The following is a 15,980-nucleotide window of genomic DNA, read 5'->3' on the forward strand; positions in this document are numbered from 1 at the left end:
TTTAGAGAAGTTATGGAAATGACTTTGCTGTGTCCTGCCAATTTGTTTTATTTATTTTTTTTAAAGAAATGATCTGTTTGCTCACTTAGTGTTTTCCCCATCTTGCCTTTCCTGTTTGGGATGTTATCACATAGCAAGGGCCTCCGTAGCTTTCTGGAGATCGGTGGGCTTGAGAAAATCAAAGGCCCAGTGATTGAAGACCAAGGCTTTAAGGCCTTGCACTTCTGCAGGCATTGTCTGTGCTCAGGCTCTTTCTGCATGTGAACCAGCTTGTTTTCTCTTGTCTCAGTGGCTTAGTTAATCTGTAACCCAGATAAACAGCGCTTGGATAACCACGAGCTGACTGTAATTTGGCCTCCCACACGCACGCTCTTTTATTTAAGTAAACGACAAGCAGATACCATTTTGAAAGAAAAACCATAACAGAAAAGAGACTGTCTAAAGAGTTGTGTTTGGAAGAAACTCCATTTTACTGTGCATTTGCTGTTTGTACAGTGCTCCTACACTGTGGCACAGAAGTGTTGGGAGTCTTGTTCAAAAAGTCTAGATGTTCATGATTGCTGCCAGATTAGCCTGGAATATTTTTGATTATTAGGTCTGTGAGCTGGAGTTTGTGCAGATCTTTTATATAAATGCTTTGGACAAGAAAAGGTCACCTTTTTGTAGTGGTATTTGGGATGTATTTGAGCTGTTACTAAATATTGTTGCTGTAGCTATAAATACTTCTGGTAAAGATAACAATGAAACTGTAGAAATTCTCAGGGACTGCTAATGACAACATCTCCCATAGAATGGGAGAAACTGGTGGCTCATGGCTTAGACAGGTGTACTCTTTGGGTAAAAAAAATGGCTGGACAGCCAAGCCCAGAGTGGTGATGAATGGAATTAAATGCAATTGGTGGCCCGTCACAAGTGGCGTTCCCCAGGGCTCAGTTCTGAGGCCAGTTCTCTTTATCAGTGATCTGGAGGAGGAGATTCAGTGCCCCCTCAGTAAGTTTGCAGGTGATAAAGATGGGTGGGAGTGTTGATCTGCTTGAGGCTCCACAAGGAGACCTGGACAGGATGGATCAGTGGCCCAAAGCCAATTGTATGAGGTTTAACAAGGCCAAGTGGCAGGTGCTGCTCTTGGATCCCAGCCACCCCATGCAAAGCTGCAGGCTCAGGAGAGAGTAGCTGGAAAGCTGCCTGGCAGAGAAAGACCTGGAGATGCGGTTTGACAGCTGGGTGAATATGAGCTAGAAGTGTACTCAGGTGGCCATGAAAGCCAACAGCATCCTGGGCTGTATTCCATGACACTGAGCACTGGTGAGGCCACACTTTGAGTACTGTGTTCAGTTTTGGGGCCCTCACAAGAAGATGTTCTATTGCTGGAGTGAGTCCAGAGCGTAAATCCTGTGAGGAGTAGCTGAGGGAACAAGGGTTGTTTAGTCTGGAGAAAAAGAGCTGCCTGAAAGGAGGTTGGAGTAAGGTGGAAGTTGGTCTGTTCTCCCTAATAACCATGAATATAGGATGAGAGGAAATGGCTTCAAGTTGCACCAGGGCAAGTCTAGATTGGATATTAGAAGAAACTTCTTCTCTGAAAGGATTATCAGATACTGGAACAAGCTCCCCAGGGAGGTGGCTGAATCCCCATCCATAGAGGTGTTTAAAAGATGCAGAGATGTGGTACCAAGGGGCATGGTTTAGCATGAGATTTGGTAGAGTTAGAGAATGGTTGGACATGATCTTAAGGGTCTTTTCCAACCAAAATAATTCTGTGGCACAGGAAAATTCTCAGTGCAAGCATCTTCCTATCACTGAGAAATACAAACTCTGCTCATTGGAAACGCTTCTGTTACTGCTTCAAAATCATTTTTTTGTATGTTCATTTCCAAGGATTGGTTTTTTAGCCTTTTTTTGCTAAACTAAGGGAGGTTTCCTAGTTGTGCATAATTCTGATAACCAGTGCCACTGTTCTCCTTTTTGCCTGTGTAGATATTTATTACAAGTGTGTTGAGTGCCTGAGAAGTCTGGCTGTAGTTCAGTTTAAAACAGAGTTATGTTGGGTATTTTTGACACTTTTTAATGGATTTTGAATCAAGATTGCCCATTGTTGCCAGTGATAGACTGAGAATCTGTGTGCATATTTTGCCTTGTTGGCAAGCTTTGTGTGCTGAACATTCAATTGCATTCATGTCTGTAGATGCAAAGTACAATCCGGGAGCACCGGGATGGTGGAAATGCTGGGGGGATCTTCAACAGGTACAATGTCATCAGGGTAAGTTTCCAACCTCTAAATTCTGCTTAGTGAAACAAGTTGGTAGCAGTGCAAGCAGGCAGAATGGGTGTACTGGATCACCCTTTTGTATTTCAAGTTCTTTATTAAAGGGTTATTCGGGAGCAGGGTTAAAGCATGTGCTGAATGGTAAAATTAGACTGTACATGCAATGAGGGAGAAGTATCCACTTGTGCTCTTAAAGGAGCCTAAGGAACTGATGTGGAAGACAAGTGACAAGCCTGACATTTCACAGCTTGATTTAATGTGATTTCAGAGATCTATAGCTTCTGTATTTGATTTTGCAGCATGTTTGTTGGTTTGTCCTTTTTCTCAATGTAATCTTTCTTTGTCTCTAAGTGAGTTGGGGCAGGGGGTGACATGCCTTGATACCATTTGGTTTCCTGGTTGAATGTATGCAAATTCTGTGAAACCACGGTCACATTGCAATTGCAATTCAAGTATGGTTGGACCTCTTGTACCTCTGCAGATCCAAAAGGTTGTCAACAAGAAGTTGCGGGAAAGATTCTGTCACAGGCAGAAGGAGGTCTCGGAGGAGAATCATAATCATCACAACGAACGGATGCTGTTTCATGGTAAGGAAGTGATCTCTGTTTGTATCTGCTGGTGTTTAACAACAACAAACAAAAAGCTTACAAGGATCCACAGGCAATGGTGATGTTGCTGCATCACCATCCTGTACAGTCATTCTATTTCTACACTAGAAATGCAAGGCTGTTGAGGTGGTGGAGTTAGTTTGTGTGGTTACTGCAATTCAGAAAGCTACACCAGATTGAAAATAGTCTCTTCTTTTTTTTAATAAAAGGGGAAAAATGTTGTTTGGGGTTTTTTTATGTAAGATGTGTCTTAGTCATTTCCAGTAAAGCTGCTGGGAGGATGTTACATTGCTGTGCAAAAGACAGGGATCTTCTAAGAGGGCACCAGCACACCGTAGGTGTTTTACCTGGGAGCTTCAGGCGATCATCAGAAAAAGGAATCAAAATCAACCAAGAGTTTCAGCTATATATTCTCTAGAAGCATCCAGAAGTGCCTACAAATGACAGTTGCCTGAGGGTCCTTCTGCCCCAGATCCTTCTGTGATTCTGTGTAAGAAATTGGTTTTGGGTATGACTGTCCTGACACCTTGCCCCGTCTTAACCAGTGCTGACTGCTGAGAGTGGTGTGCATTGACAAGATAAATTGCACAGAAATGTGAGCAGAGGGGAAAACCACTTAATGAGATGTGTGAAATGAGTAAGAAATGTGAGTCACACGTGGGATCTTGGTATATAACGATAAATCCCACACATCGCTGCATCCAGCCGGGTATCGCCCCCTGCCAGCTGACTGAGCACACTTTCTGGTATTTAATGTCCTATTTAAGGCAGGCAGGCAGGCAGGCTCCTCTTGACATAGAGTCCCTTATCACTGTAGAGCTTAACACATCCTTTCATGTCATCCTCTTCTAGGGTCTCCTTTTATCAATGCTATCATTCACAAAGGATTTGATGAGAGACATGCGTACATTGGAGGGATGTTTGGAGCTGGAATTTACTTTGCTGAGAACTCCTCAAAAAGCAACCAGTATGTGTATGGAATAGGGGGAGGAACAGGCTGTCCCACACACAAAGACAGATCCTGTTACATCTGCCACAGGTATGAGTCCAGCAGACTTCCCTCTCGTACGGTTCTGGCTGTCCTGGTTTTCACCATCCTGGCAGAGGATGAATTGCAGGGAAAGAATAACCACTTGAGCTTGACTATGGCAGGAAAAAGGCAGTTTCCATTTGTTAGTGCTTGAACAAAAAGGATAAAAACACAGTAAGTCCCACAGGAAGGCCCAAAATTGCATCTAAGAGCACAGTGAGGATAAATCAAAGTGAATTGTGGCTCAGGAGGGAGGGTTGAAACAGCAAGTTTGAAAATGAAGGGTCAGGGGAATATAATTAAATTCCATCACTCTGTGGTCAAACCTGCGGTGCAAAGTGGTGGTCAGCAGTACAGTGTCGTACTGTAGGTCAGATAGCTTCATGGGCAGCGACCAGGAGCTAATCATAGCTTTGTTTTGTACTGGAGTTAGATCAGAGTGGGTTTTGCACTTTCACACCTGTCCATACCCTCGTAAGCAGGAAGACAGAGGGTTTCAGCTTCTTTCAACAGCTTTACATAAAATGAACCAGAACAGGCCTCTGTGTGAGCACTGAACAAATTGTGTGTTGTCCCTTCTGTGTGCTGAGAAAGATTTTAGTTTATTTTCATGAGGGGCTTTATACAGCCTTAGAAGTTGCTTCTGAAAGTGTTTCTCCAAAATGCCTTGAGACATTAATTGTAACAAAATAAACTCAGAAGTCTGAAATCATTCTGGAAGCATGTGGCCCCTAGTAAGATATTTTCAAATTATGCTTTCTTTTTTCCTTTTAGACAAATGCTCTTCTGTAGAGTGACCCTTGGAAAATCCTTTCTTCAGTTCAGCACAATGAAAATGGCTCATGCCCCTCCGGGGCACCATTCTGTCATTGGCAGGCCAAGCGTGAATGGACTGGCATATGCTGAATACGTTATCTACAGAGGAGAACAGGTATGTAGGTTCAGACAGAATACTGTCTGGGTTTGAAATCTGCTCTTCCTCTTGTACTCTGCAAACAGAGCTGACCCTTGCACTGTCCTTCCTGATCACTGTTTAGTGAAATCCGAAATGTGAACTTCCTTGAGCGTACCCCTGCGTAAAGCAACACTGGTTTTTTATTCTTGGCTTAACTTTCAGGCATACCCAGAATATCTCATTACATACCAGATTGTGAAACCAGAAGCTCCCTCACAGACAGCAACAGCAGCAGAGCAAAAGACCTAGTAGCTAGAGAGCAGTGAAGAAGGATGTGACTTCAATCTTGGACTGGATGGATACGTGTTTCAGAAAATCTGTATCGTACAACCCTTAACAACCTGGGGAAAAGCTGTTTGTCTTTTATAAAGCATTGCTGTCTTGATGAGTAAGATATGAGTAACTCTTGCATACTCAACTGCTACTGTTCCTTTTGAGGAAAGTTTACAAGGGACTGCCTTTTAATAACATATCTCAGGCTCCTAGTCTCTGCAGTTGCCACGTGTAAAATAATGTTGTTTTGATTTAGACTTTGGGAACATTATTGTGCAAGTGAAAAATCTTTATCAGTACTATCTCACACTTTGAAATTTTGGACACTACTATTCTCTAGTTATTTTATTTGGAAATATATTGCATTAAGCCCATAATTTTCTCTGCAACATCCACCACTCATTTTATGTTTTCAAGAGGTCCTAGTCAACTATTTATTTTCCTTTTGTATTCTGAAGTTGAGCCGAAACCTTCTTAAAGATATTTTGCACAAAGTCAGCTTGACTGAAGTCGTTAACAATGCAATATGAATTTCATCTGAGAAGGGGCCAGGCCCAAGTTCTTTGATATGGGGGGGGAGGGTTTTGCACACCTCTGAGAAAACAATGGTATGAATGCCTGTAGCTTCAGAGTGGAAACAAACTGTGTTGGTTTGCAGCTTAGTCAGGTTTTTGAGCAGAAGCCCTAGGAAGTGTTTGTAAGGGTAAAGCCAGTTCTTGTGCTTGAAAGAACTTCATGAAGCGGGTCAGTGCCCTCTGCTAGCGTTTCTAAAAGAGCATTTTCCAAGGCTTCTATTAAATACATGCAGTTTGTGAAATGGTCTCCAGCGACAGAGGTTTTGCTGGGATGCAGCAGGTGAGGAGCCAGAGGATTGCATACACGAGGGTGTATCTGTTCATGTCCCTCTGTGATACAAGACCTGCTAAATGGGTTTCACACTGGTAAGGGAGAGTGTACTTGAGCAGTTTTGTGTCGTATCTTTGTATGTGGCATCAGGACTGAAGAGCCTAAGGGATATACAAAGTAGTCATATTTTTAAACACCGATTTTGCATTTTGATGAGAATGAACTTTTAAAACTTGGACTTGTTTGCAGGTATTCCAGAGAACAAAGCTAGGATTTATTTGCTCTAATCCCCTCTCCTGCAAGTTTCCCAGGCTTATTTCACGGAGCAGGAGAAAGTTATTTTTAAGCGTTGCATAACACAGCATCAAACACTTTCAGGAGTGCCCCTCACGGAGGATATGCATTTAACAGAAGTAAAAACCCACTTCTTTTTTTGTTGTCCCTACAGCTTCAGAGGATGTTGAAAATAGAGCTGTTTAATATTTTTTTTCTTTTCTCTTAACAACCAATACCAGGAGATGTGCTTCAGTGTTGGGCATGAACCAGCTGGGGAAAAAAGCATTCCGTTGAACACAGCACTCTGTACATTTCCCTACTGACCAGCGCTATTTAACATCTGATGATCCAGTTCATGCATTTGGGTTTTATCCCCTTTAAAGCAAGAAAATGACAGAATAGTGTGCTTTGAGTTTATCAGCAGACACGTGCTCCCCAGAAGTGGGATTTTTCTGACCTGTTTGGAATTTTAAAGAAAACCAAACTCAAACCTGGAAAGCTTTCCACTTTTGCTGGTAAGACACGAAATTTTCACCTTTAACATCAAGACACTAATGTTGAAGCAGGTTAGAATTTCACCCACTGCAAAAATCAGGCATTTGATACAGTCTGGCTGCCTGCACATCATCTGTTTGTAATATCTCTAAAGAAGCCCTTAGAAAAAGCAATACTCCAACACATCTTGAACTTTGGGGCTTATTTTTCTTGAGCTGGAAGTAGTTTTATGGTTCTTGCCTCATTTTGTGACCTGATTAAATACGTAGCTTCCAAGTCCAAGCCGGGCTCTAGCCTAGTTGTCCTTTTAATCAAATCTCATTGACAAAATTGGGTGCTTGTATTTTGGCTACTTGTTTAATAGTGTTAGGATTGCAAAGATCACCACTAGGCTTTGAAGCTTTGTATTCATCATTTAAGTTTGGAGTTTGTTTTTAACTTAGTTAAGAACGGAGTGGGGGGATGTGCCTATCTACACTAGGGTTTCAGATGGTGTTGAGAGTGAGTGTTGCTCACCATCCCCACTCAGACATAGTTTTAAATGGTAAAACAGTTGTGCTGCTTAGGTGAGCAAAATGGTTAATGTGGGTGTGGAAGTTAAAAGCTTTACATCTCTCAAAATGAGGAACAAACTTAAAATCAGAAACCCCACCAAGTCCGCACCAGATTCTGTTCTTGCTGCTTGTTTCCTGTGTGCTGATTGAACTAATGGCTAGTCTGGATTTCTTCTGCAGCCTTGAACTTCTAGAGGATAAAAATACTGTCCAGTATCTTTGAACTGCCAGTGTTAATGTACCTGATGTTCTGTGCAGAGTAAAGGTGCTGTGTGAGGAAGTCATTTTGCAGTGGTTTTTGTCTCTTAATGGTGTGATCTCATATCCGTTTGTGGCCAGACACGGAGGAATACCCAGGCCTGATGATGCATCTGTGTCATAGAAACCTCTGCAGGAGTAGTGTGCACCTCTTCTGCCATGTATCATTGTAGCTTCTCTTGCAGTTTAAAAAGTGTGGATCTGTCCATCTGTATGGAAGTTACCCATGAAGAAAACTCTCATGGCAGAGCTGCATTTGGCAGATTATTACGGTACAGCTTTAGCTGAGGCACTTAACTTGGCGCCTCCTAATTCCACAGAAGGGGACCTTAAAGGTAGTACACCCTCATAACCAGGCAGCTACTGCCTTCCTGAGAAGGGGCAGTCCCCTGACAATGGGATGCTTCTTTGCAGCATTGTATCACCAGTGGAGGCATGGCAGGAGCTGAGGATGCCAAAACACACTGGCTTGGGAGCCTGGGCACCTCTCACTGGCTCCAGAAAAACCTCTTCCCACTGGGACAGAACGTGCTGTCTCCCAGACAAAGGGACAGTTCTCTTTCAAGCCTGTTTGCTTTTTCTTTATTTTTTCTTTCTCCATGTCACTTTGAGGCAGCATTTTGAAACATCTCTGCAGTTTGCAACAAGATCTTAATTGGCAAAACAGAAACTTCACTACATAACAGAGAAGGGACAGTTCTGCTCTCCCTTGCTGAAAGTAACAACCCTTCTCCTACAGAAAGTGTTTCCATGAGGCAGATGAATTTGGTACCTGGTGCAGTCACATTGCAGTCTGAATGTTGTCAACAAAAGATTAAAAGCAGAGAGTACCTTAATAAAGGTGTATCTTATTTTCTCATCCTTATTTTTGTCTGCCAATGTTTTGCTCCCAGCTCCACAGGGGACTGTTCAACCCTCCTGTGCTAGCTCATTCCACCGCTGGGCAGTCAGCATTGGTCTGTAGTCCAAGGAATGAGCAAGGTGTTTTCTCTAACCTCCGTTTTGAACATTTGCATCTGATACAATTGAATCCTGCTGCATTATACAGCTGGAATTTTGTTTTGACTGAAAACTTCTATATTTTGCTCCTTGGTAACAGAACACCCCAAAATTGTACACTAGAAAAAAAACAAAGCCCTCCCCCCCCCAAATGTTCTGCACTGCTGGCTTTGGTGGGCAGCAGTCACAGAAGAGGCATGAGACAGAGTAGCTTCTGGAAGGGGGCACTTCCTTGGCTCTGGAAACTAGTTGATCTGGAGGATCAAGGGGCAGTATATGCATAATAAAACTTCTGAAGCAAGGTGGATGAGCCCATGAGTAGGGAACATGACGTAGATGCATTTTCCATTACACACACATCCGCCTGTCAGATTGTGTTATCTGACTGGTTTTGATAAATCTATTTCTGTCGTACTGACCCTGTTGGTGGCACGTTTCAGTGTTGGTTCCCTTAATGTAGTTTAAGAGTCTCTGTATTACAAGGCAATTTTGACACTTTCTTCTTAACATCTGCAGAACTTGCTTCAGCTTTGGAAGCGAAATGGGAATTTCACAGTCCCATAAGCTTGTGTATCTTCATTCATAACTGCTTCTTCTGCCAACCCAAGCGGCAGTGTACCTGGGGTTGTTTTTAAGCCTTTTTTGGTACAACTTGTTTCCATATGTTTCCTCTCTTGGTTGCAAATTACCTGGAGCTGGGATACCATTTATTTATTTTCTCTTTTACCCTCTCTCTCAGAGAAGATGAGGGGCAGGTCCTCAGCCTACCTACATGGCAACATCTCTGTAACAACCGAGTTTGATCTATAAATGTGCTTGGCTAAATGTCTGATCTGCAATACTTGTAATAGTTTAAAATTCAATAAAGACATTTTTAACAGTTGCTCTGTGAATGCTGAGTGTTTGCACAAGCTGCTGTTCTGTCTTGGGCTCAGGACAAACCTGCACCAGCCACAATTGTTGAAAACAGTTTTATTTTTATTTTCTCCAAACGGTGTTTTCTCCCTCCCTCAGGCAATAAATAAGTTCTAAAATAAAAAAAAAGGAACAAAACCATACATATGTACATCAGCCACACAGGCATCTGGTGTCTTGGATGGGACTGGGGGGAAGGAGACAGGCAGGGTGGGAAAGAAGGCTCCCACTGGGTTGAAGATGAGGCATTTTCTAGGCTTGGACCAAAAGCTCCTGCGTCAGCTCCCCGGGCACTGGCAGGGGGGAGGCTGACTGCAGACAGCACTGTGCCACCACTGCTCCTGCTTGCCCCAAGGCCCTGCCTGCAGCTCTGCTTGTCACCCAGTATAGCTGGCTCAGGTAAGCAGCACCCACCGCACGCACCCATGTCGGTTTGTGCAAGGGGAAGTCTGCTGCTCAATAAAAAGAGGGTATGCTCCCTTTTCAACCCAGATGAGCTAGGGGCAGGAATGTGGGGAGAAAGGGATGTCTCTTTTTTTAAGCAAAACAACAAACTAGGGATGGAAAGAGATGACGACCAGGCACTTGAGGAAACCCAGGATGCTATTTTTTTCCCCTCCCGCAAAGAGCCTGGACAGTGTCAGGGTTCGTGGCTTTTACAACTTCGGTGCTTTCAAAACCTAAAATTAAAAAGCAAAAAAACCCAAGATGAGGTAAGAAGTTTCTCTACGAAAAAGACGTTGAGTCCAGGGTTACTGGCAGTGTCCGGCGCTATTGCTTAACGTTACAGGGCTCCGAGCCCGCCTGCCCCCTCCACGCCTGGCACTATCTGCCCGGCCAGTCTCAGGCCCTGAGCTAACAGCTGGGTGACGTGGTGATGGGGCTGTGCAGGTATGGGAGGCTGCTGGGAGTGGCATGGACACCAACAGAGACTGGGAAGCTGAAGACAAACTGAGAGGTGGGGGTGGAGGTGGCCTTGCCCCGTTCCCGCAGCGTCCCCGAGGGGCTGACAGCTTCTACTGCACACGAGGTGGCCAACACCTGTGACTCGAACTGCAGCAGCTGCCCCATGAAGCTGAAGTTAGGGGAGATGATGCTCCGGCGCTGCTTGACAAACTCAAAGGCCTCCTCCAGCTTGACACGCTTCTTCATCATCAGATAAGCCAAGCAGATGGTGGCCGAGCGGGAGATACCAGCTTGGCAGTGGACTAGGACTCGGCCACAACACTCCTTCACTGAGTCTAGAGAACCGTGGGATAAGACATGAGACCAATAACCTTCAACAAAGCCGAACCCCTCACCCAAACATGCAGGAAGTGACTGACCTCCCACCAATGCAACAAATGTCCTGGACCCTGATGGGCCCTAGTACCTTCCCAGCCAAAGGCTCCAGCTCTTTGAGGCAGGAGCCCCACCACCAGCCCCAGTAACACATGGACACAGCTCCTCTGTGCAGGCACTCACCAATGTACTCAATTGCCTCCATGAACCAGGAGCTGATGTCAGCTTTGTGGTTATCTTCCACAGGGATACATTTGTACTGGTAGTGCCCCTCAAAGTGGTTGGGGCAGTCTGAGGAGACGTTCAGTAGGGCTGTGATGCCCAGCGCATCAAGCATATCCCGACGGGCAGCATGGTAGGCACTGCCAAGGTAGAGGAAGGGAAGGATTTCCACAGGGCCACCCTGTTACAGAGAAATACAAATAATACTGGGGTGACCAGCGGACAGCAGTGGGAAAGACACACATCTAGGTGACTTGGAGGCCCTTGGTGCTGGAACCCGACACCTGATCTAGGGCCCTCAAAAGGGAAAATGGAAGCTGCCTTTCTGAGTTCAGTTAAACTAATTTCTGCCTTTTTCATCCCATTCAGGAACAGGCTGGTGTGGTTAACAGGATTTGGGCTTTTCCAATCCCCAAGGAGCACTATACTCTCCCATGAGAGGATAGGGAACAGGGCTCTGGCTCTGCAGGCCACAGGTGAGGAAGATCAGAAAGACTCCAGGAGGGCCAGGCTGCAACACAGGAAGGAGCAGTCAAAATAGCTGACAACCAGGCTTCTAGACATACCTGGTCATGAAGAGGAGTCCCACAGGAACTGCAGCCCAGATCCAGGGTCTCGGCACTGGTGGGGGGTGACACGTTGCTCAGGGCCTTGGATTTTGCACAGAATTCAGGGTACTCCGAGGAGAAGCGCTCATAACCCCCTGCATGGAGAGAGGCACGAGGCGTTAGCCCATGCCATGTTCCCTGCACTGCAGAACAACATCGCTCAGGCTGACCCATGTCACCATGCCCTTTGCCCTATACAGTGCTACAGTGATGCTGAGTGGTCTCCTGCCCCAGGATGAGCAATCAGGCTCTTGGCAGCAAGAGGGTAATCCCTGAGGTCACACCATTCCCATGGACCAAGAGTTCTGAAATTCTCTTGACTGCCCAAAGCCTCTGGTCCAGGGTTTAGTCCCCATCGTGCCTACTGCCAAAAACACCAGGCCAAGGTTGCTCTTAAAGATGGTGGTGAGATGATTTGCTGGCAGCACCCTCAGACTTTGTTGGGAAAAGCTGCTCTCAGGCCAAGACTGCTCAGTTCCCAGCTTTCCTAGACCTATCACCCTGCCACAAAGCACAGGAAGATCTCTCATTTTCCCAGCCTGACTCTCCAGCCTCAAAGTTCCAATACAACAGGTATGGGAAGCCCTGGCACTAGCCAGGTACAGCAAAGCTACCTACACAGCAAAGCTTCTCTCCAGAGAGCACCTAAGGGTACAAGATGAACATAGAGGTGAGTGCCCTGTGAAAGAGCAGCTTACTCCTTTGACCTGCTACCAGGGGCATAAGTAAAGGCAACCCCAGACCTTCCTAGCAGTAGGCAAAAAAAGAGCAAACCCCACTGATTTGCCACAACAGGGAACCTGCAGTGTTGACTGCACATAAACACTTCTGCTAAGATCTTTTTCCTCATTCAAATCAAATCAGCAACCCTGACATCCTTGTAAAGTCTGACCTTGAACCTTAAAACAAATGGGAATTGGGTATTTTACCATCAGCACAGGAATCCAGCTAGACCAAGCCCTGACTCCCATCATAGCTCTTCAGGACCCCCTCACAATGGCAGGACCTTTGTCTGCAGATTCATGGTTGCAGAGCACACACAGCAGGACACATCTTCCTTTATCCAGCCCTTGCTCTGAGACTGCCCTGAACAAGGCTGGATGTTTGGACGACCAGTGGATGCAAGCATCTCCAGCAAAGCAGCCCAGGAATCTCTGGGCAGTTAGAGACCAATTTTGCCAGCATCTTAGTGGCCTTTATGTTTTACTCCACCTTAGCAAGGAAGGGCTTTAGTACCTTAATGTAGAACCATGCTTATGCATCACTCAGTTTGCATTGTTCCTCCCACACAAGCTGGACAGTTCAGAGAGGCTGCATTTCCACAGCCTAACATCCCTTTCCAGTCCTACTGGTTCAGTTTGGAGGAGCACCCAAATACAAGTGCCCTGTTAGACACCTTCAGGAGGTCTGATCCAAAAGTCCCTGGATCTACTACATCCCACTCCAGTGGCCATTGCACCATCCCAAGAGATAAGCTATCCAGGGTAATGTGCAGAAATGGGCTCCCTCCTTGGGAAGGCAAAGTGACCTTTTTGAACAGCCAGAGATGTTTTTTTTCCAATGTTTCTCATCGTATCTAAGGCCTATTCAGCCAAGCACCATATCCAGCAGCTCCATCCAGTGGTGTGCAGCTCCTGGTTGTGTGCAGACCCTGCCCAGCACTGGCACCGCACTGTGCAGGCTCCCACCATCAAGCAACACAGCCTGCTTCACAGGGAAGCTGACAGCAGACTGAGTGCACAAAACAGATCTGCGTCTTCATCATGACCGGCACCAGACAAATATGCATTTGGAGATGCACAGTGCTGGCTTCACATTGCTCTTATGCAAACTTGATTATTTTAGAAGCTCTGTGGTAAGTGAGGAAGGAGTCCCTACAGCCAAGACTGAGTCTCCAGGAGCCTATTCTCTTCAAAGTAAAAGACTGGAAACCCCAAACAACCTCAATGAGAACCACGGGGGCACCAGAAGCTCTCAGCTGACACAGGGCCACCCTTGAAGGACAGCAGCGCATCCTGCTACATGTGTGGCTCCCAGCACCGTGATGTCTCACAGCAAAGGGCCCAAAGGCATGTACCCCAGCGAGCCCTTGCTGTTCAGGCACCGTCGCAGCAGCACCTCATATTACACCCTTGGAGTAGCTCCTGCTGGTTTTACTGTCTAGCACAAGAGAATCGCTACCTCCTCCATCTATCAAATCTCCTAATGGTTTGCAACTCAATTAGCTCTGAGGCTGTAAACAAAAAAGAAAGAAAGAAAGAAAGAAACCAAAAACAAAAACAAACCGTGGAGCTCATCCAAGCAGCCCAGATGAGCATCCCCTTTCCCTACAGCATCTCACGGCAGCTCTCAGGACCAGCAGCTCCAGCTGCTCAGGCATCTCTTGTAACACAGGCGGACGCTGCGAGCGCGGCGAAGGGAAGCCCTGATCGCTGCTGTAGCCGCAGAAAGGAGCTCAAGAGGCATCCCGGGCGGTTCTTCTCATTGCAAAGGGACATCGGCACGACAGCAAGTATTTGGTCCTGCACAAAGACCTTGTCTGCACTGTGGGGCTGGGGATGAACCCAGACAAAGAAGGGGATCCACCTCCCCTCTGCTTCCATCGACAGCGGCTTGTGCCAATGGGTTTGCACCTTTTCCCCCGGTCTGCGGGCAAACCCAGCCCAGGCCGGGTCCCCGGCAAGAGAAACGGGGCCCACCCCTCAGCTGGTTGGCCCTGAGGTGGCTCAAACCTTGTCCCTCGGGGGCCCTCCACGCACGGGTGTATGCCCGCGCCGCCAACTGCCCCAGCACCCAACCTTCGGGGCCACAGCCACGCTGGGGGCGCCCCCCGAATGTAGCACCCGCCCACCGGCCGGCTCCCAACTCCTAGCAGGGCAGAGAGGGGAACAGCGAGCACAGGGTGCGGCAAGGCCGGACCCCGGCAGCCGGGAGCCCCAGAGAGGCGCGGGGCGGGAGAATAGGGGGGCTGCCTTCGGCCACGTCCCAGGACCCCTACGACCACAGCCACGCACACGCACACCCCCTACCCACGCCGGTACCTGCCAGGAGGCGGATGTCCGCGCGCGCCGTGTCGCGACGGAGCGCGCGCACCACCAGCGCCACGGTGCTGTCGTCGCGCAGGGCCTCGGCGCGCGGGCTGCGCTCGTCGTACACCACGACGGCGGCGTAGAGCCCGGCGCGCAGCCGTGCCCGCACCTCGGCCTCCGCCGGGAGGATCTGCTCCAGGCTGACGGCGCCCTTGGCCCGCCGCCTTACGATCGTATTGCAGCGGACATTGAGGGCGCCGCGGATGTGGCCGGCGCTGTGCGCCAGGAAGGGGCGGCAGTCCAGCACCAGGCAGCGCCCGGGGCCGCCGGCGCCGGCCTCGTCGCGGCAGACCAGGCGCCGCAGCGCGCTGCCCTCCATCTCCCGCAGCCCCTCGGTGGCCACCATGGCGGGGAGCGGTAGTGGCGGGGCTCCTGCGCCCGCTGCCGGCGCCGCTGCCGGTGCCGCTGCCGGTGCCGCTCGCGCACCCCCGCGCACGGCGAAGCCTTTACTACCCGGCGGCTGTCGGCGCGCGCCCCCGCCCATTCGCCCCGCCCCGCCCATTCATCCCGCGCCGGAGCCGCATGAATGGACGGGAGGCGGCGGGCGGGCGCGCGCGCGCCACGTCACCGCCTCCATTCACAAAAATGAAGCATCGCGCCTCCCCGCCGCGCCGGCCATGTTCTCCCGGCCTTGTGAATGGGGAGAGCGGCGGGCGGCCCCGGGGGCGGCGCCGCTGCTTTGTCACCGCTGGGCAGCCCTTGGCCCCTGCCCGTGCACGGCGTCGCCCCCGCCGAGACCCCCCCGGGTCGCGGGAGGCGCGGGGCACGCGGCGGGGCACAGCCTGCCCTGCGCACACGCGGGCACACGCGGCGGGGCAGACGCGCACATGGCTGGGCACGCGCAGGCTGTACGCACTCTGCTGCCCTCCTTTGTCCCTTGGCTCCAGCCCCAGCCGAGCTGCCGCCGCGGCAGGGGCATTAAGCAGAGCCCGCCAAAAGCTCCACAAGGCCCCGCCGATATGTGTCTTCCATCGCCGCGTTTTCCCTGGCAGCCAGTGACTGTAACTTAGAAACACCACAGCACTCTGATGGGGAGCAGCCATGTGGAAGGCACTGTGGTTTGATTTCTCAGGTGGAAGAATACTTTTCGGCTACAAGCCAAAGTAGCAAATTCACAGCCCTGAAGTGATCCCCAAGAAGGTCTTTCCATAACCACCACCTAAAGACCAAGCCATCATTTCATCCAGAAGTGTCCTTTTGACTGCTTTCAAGCTAAAGCAATGCTGCAAACCCCAACACCAGCAGCTGCGTTCAGGACATTTCCTGCAGGCTCTGGTCAGTCCCAGGTGAGTGCTTTAGAGACCTAAA

At 48.5% G+C, this 15,980-nt stretch overlaps 2 protein-coding genes across 3 annotated transcripts in view; one reads left to right on the forward strand and one right to left on the reverse strand.

The window, feature by feature from the left end:
• The window catches only part of TNKS (tankyrase), a 123,000-nt gene extending 113,560 nt beyond the window's left edge, over window positions 1–9,440 (forward strand). For both annotated transcript variants that reach the window (XM_068137316.1, XM_068137317.1), the window contains exons 23-27: window positions 2,183–2,257; window positions 2,745–2,850; window positions 3,724–3,910; window positions 4,676–4,832; window positions 5,019–9,440. In XM_068137316.1, coding sequence (XP_067993417.1) covers window positions 2,183–2,257; window positions 2,745–2,850; window positions 3,724–3,910; window positions 4,676–4,832; window positions 5,019–5,105 — 612 coding nt within the window. In that variant the 3' untranslated portion in view covers window positions 5,106–9,440. The remainder of the gene's footprint in view (window positions 1–2,182; window positions 2,258–2,744; window positions 2,851–3,723; window positions 3,911–4,675; window positions 4,833–5,018) is intronic.
• Window positions 9,441–9,514: 74 nt separating this feature from the next.
• Window positions 9,515–15,105, reverse strand: DUSP4 (dual specificity phosphatase 4). Its single transcript, XM_068137323.1, has 4 exons — window positions 14,625–15,105; window positions 11,542–11,678; window positions 10,937–11,156; window positions 9,515–10,713 (listed from the first exon to the last, which is right to left on the reverse strand). Exons 1-4 carry the CDS (start codon window positions 15,016–15,018, stop codon window positions 10,328–10,330), a joined length of 1,137 nt encoding a protein of 378 aa, XP_067993424.1. The 5' UTR covers window positions 15,019–15,105; the 3' UTR covers window positions 9,515–10,327.
• Between the last annotated feature and the right edge of the window lie 875 nt (window positions 15,106–15,980).

The sequence above is a fragment of the Melanerpes formicivorus genome, unplaced genomic scaffold (assembly GCF_026170545.1).
Source record: "Melanerpes formicivorus ecotype bairdi unplaced genomic scaffold, bMelFor1.0.p_v2 SCAF_4, whole genome shotgun sequence".
NCBI classification, from domain to species: domain Eukaryota; kingdom Metazoa; phylum Chordata; class Aves; order Piciformes; family Picidae; genus Melanerpes; species Melanerpes formicivorus.

Bases quoted from the DNA above. Each gene is read 5' to 3' on its own strand.
- DUSP4 (XM_068137323.1), bottom strand. From the start codon at position 15,018: ATGGTGGCCACCGAGGGGCTGCGGGAGATGGAGGGCAGCGCGCTGCGG. The intron at 11,679-14,624 runs GTACCGGCGTGG...CTCTCCATGCAG, and splicing joins GGACATCCGCCTCCTGGCAG to GGGGTTATGAGCGCTTCTCC. The intron at 10,714-10,936 runs GTGAGTGCCTGC...ACGGTTCTCTAG, and splicing joins GGAGGCAATTGAGTACATTG to ACTCAGTGAAGGAGTGTTGT.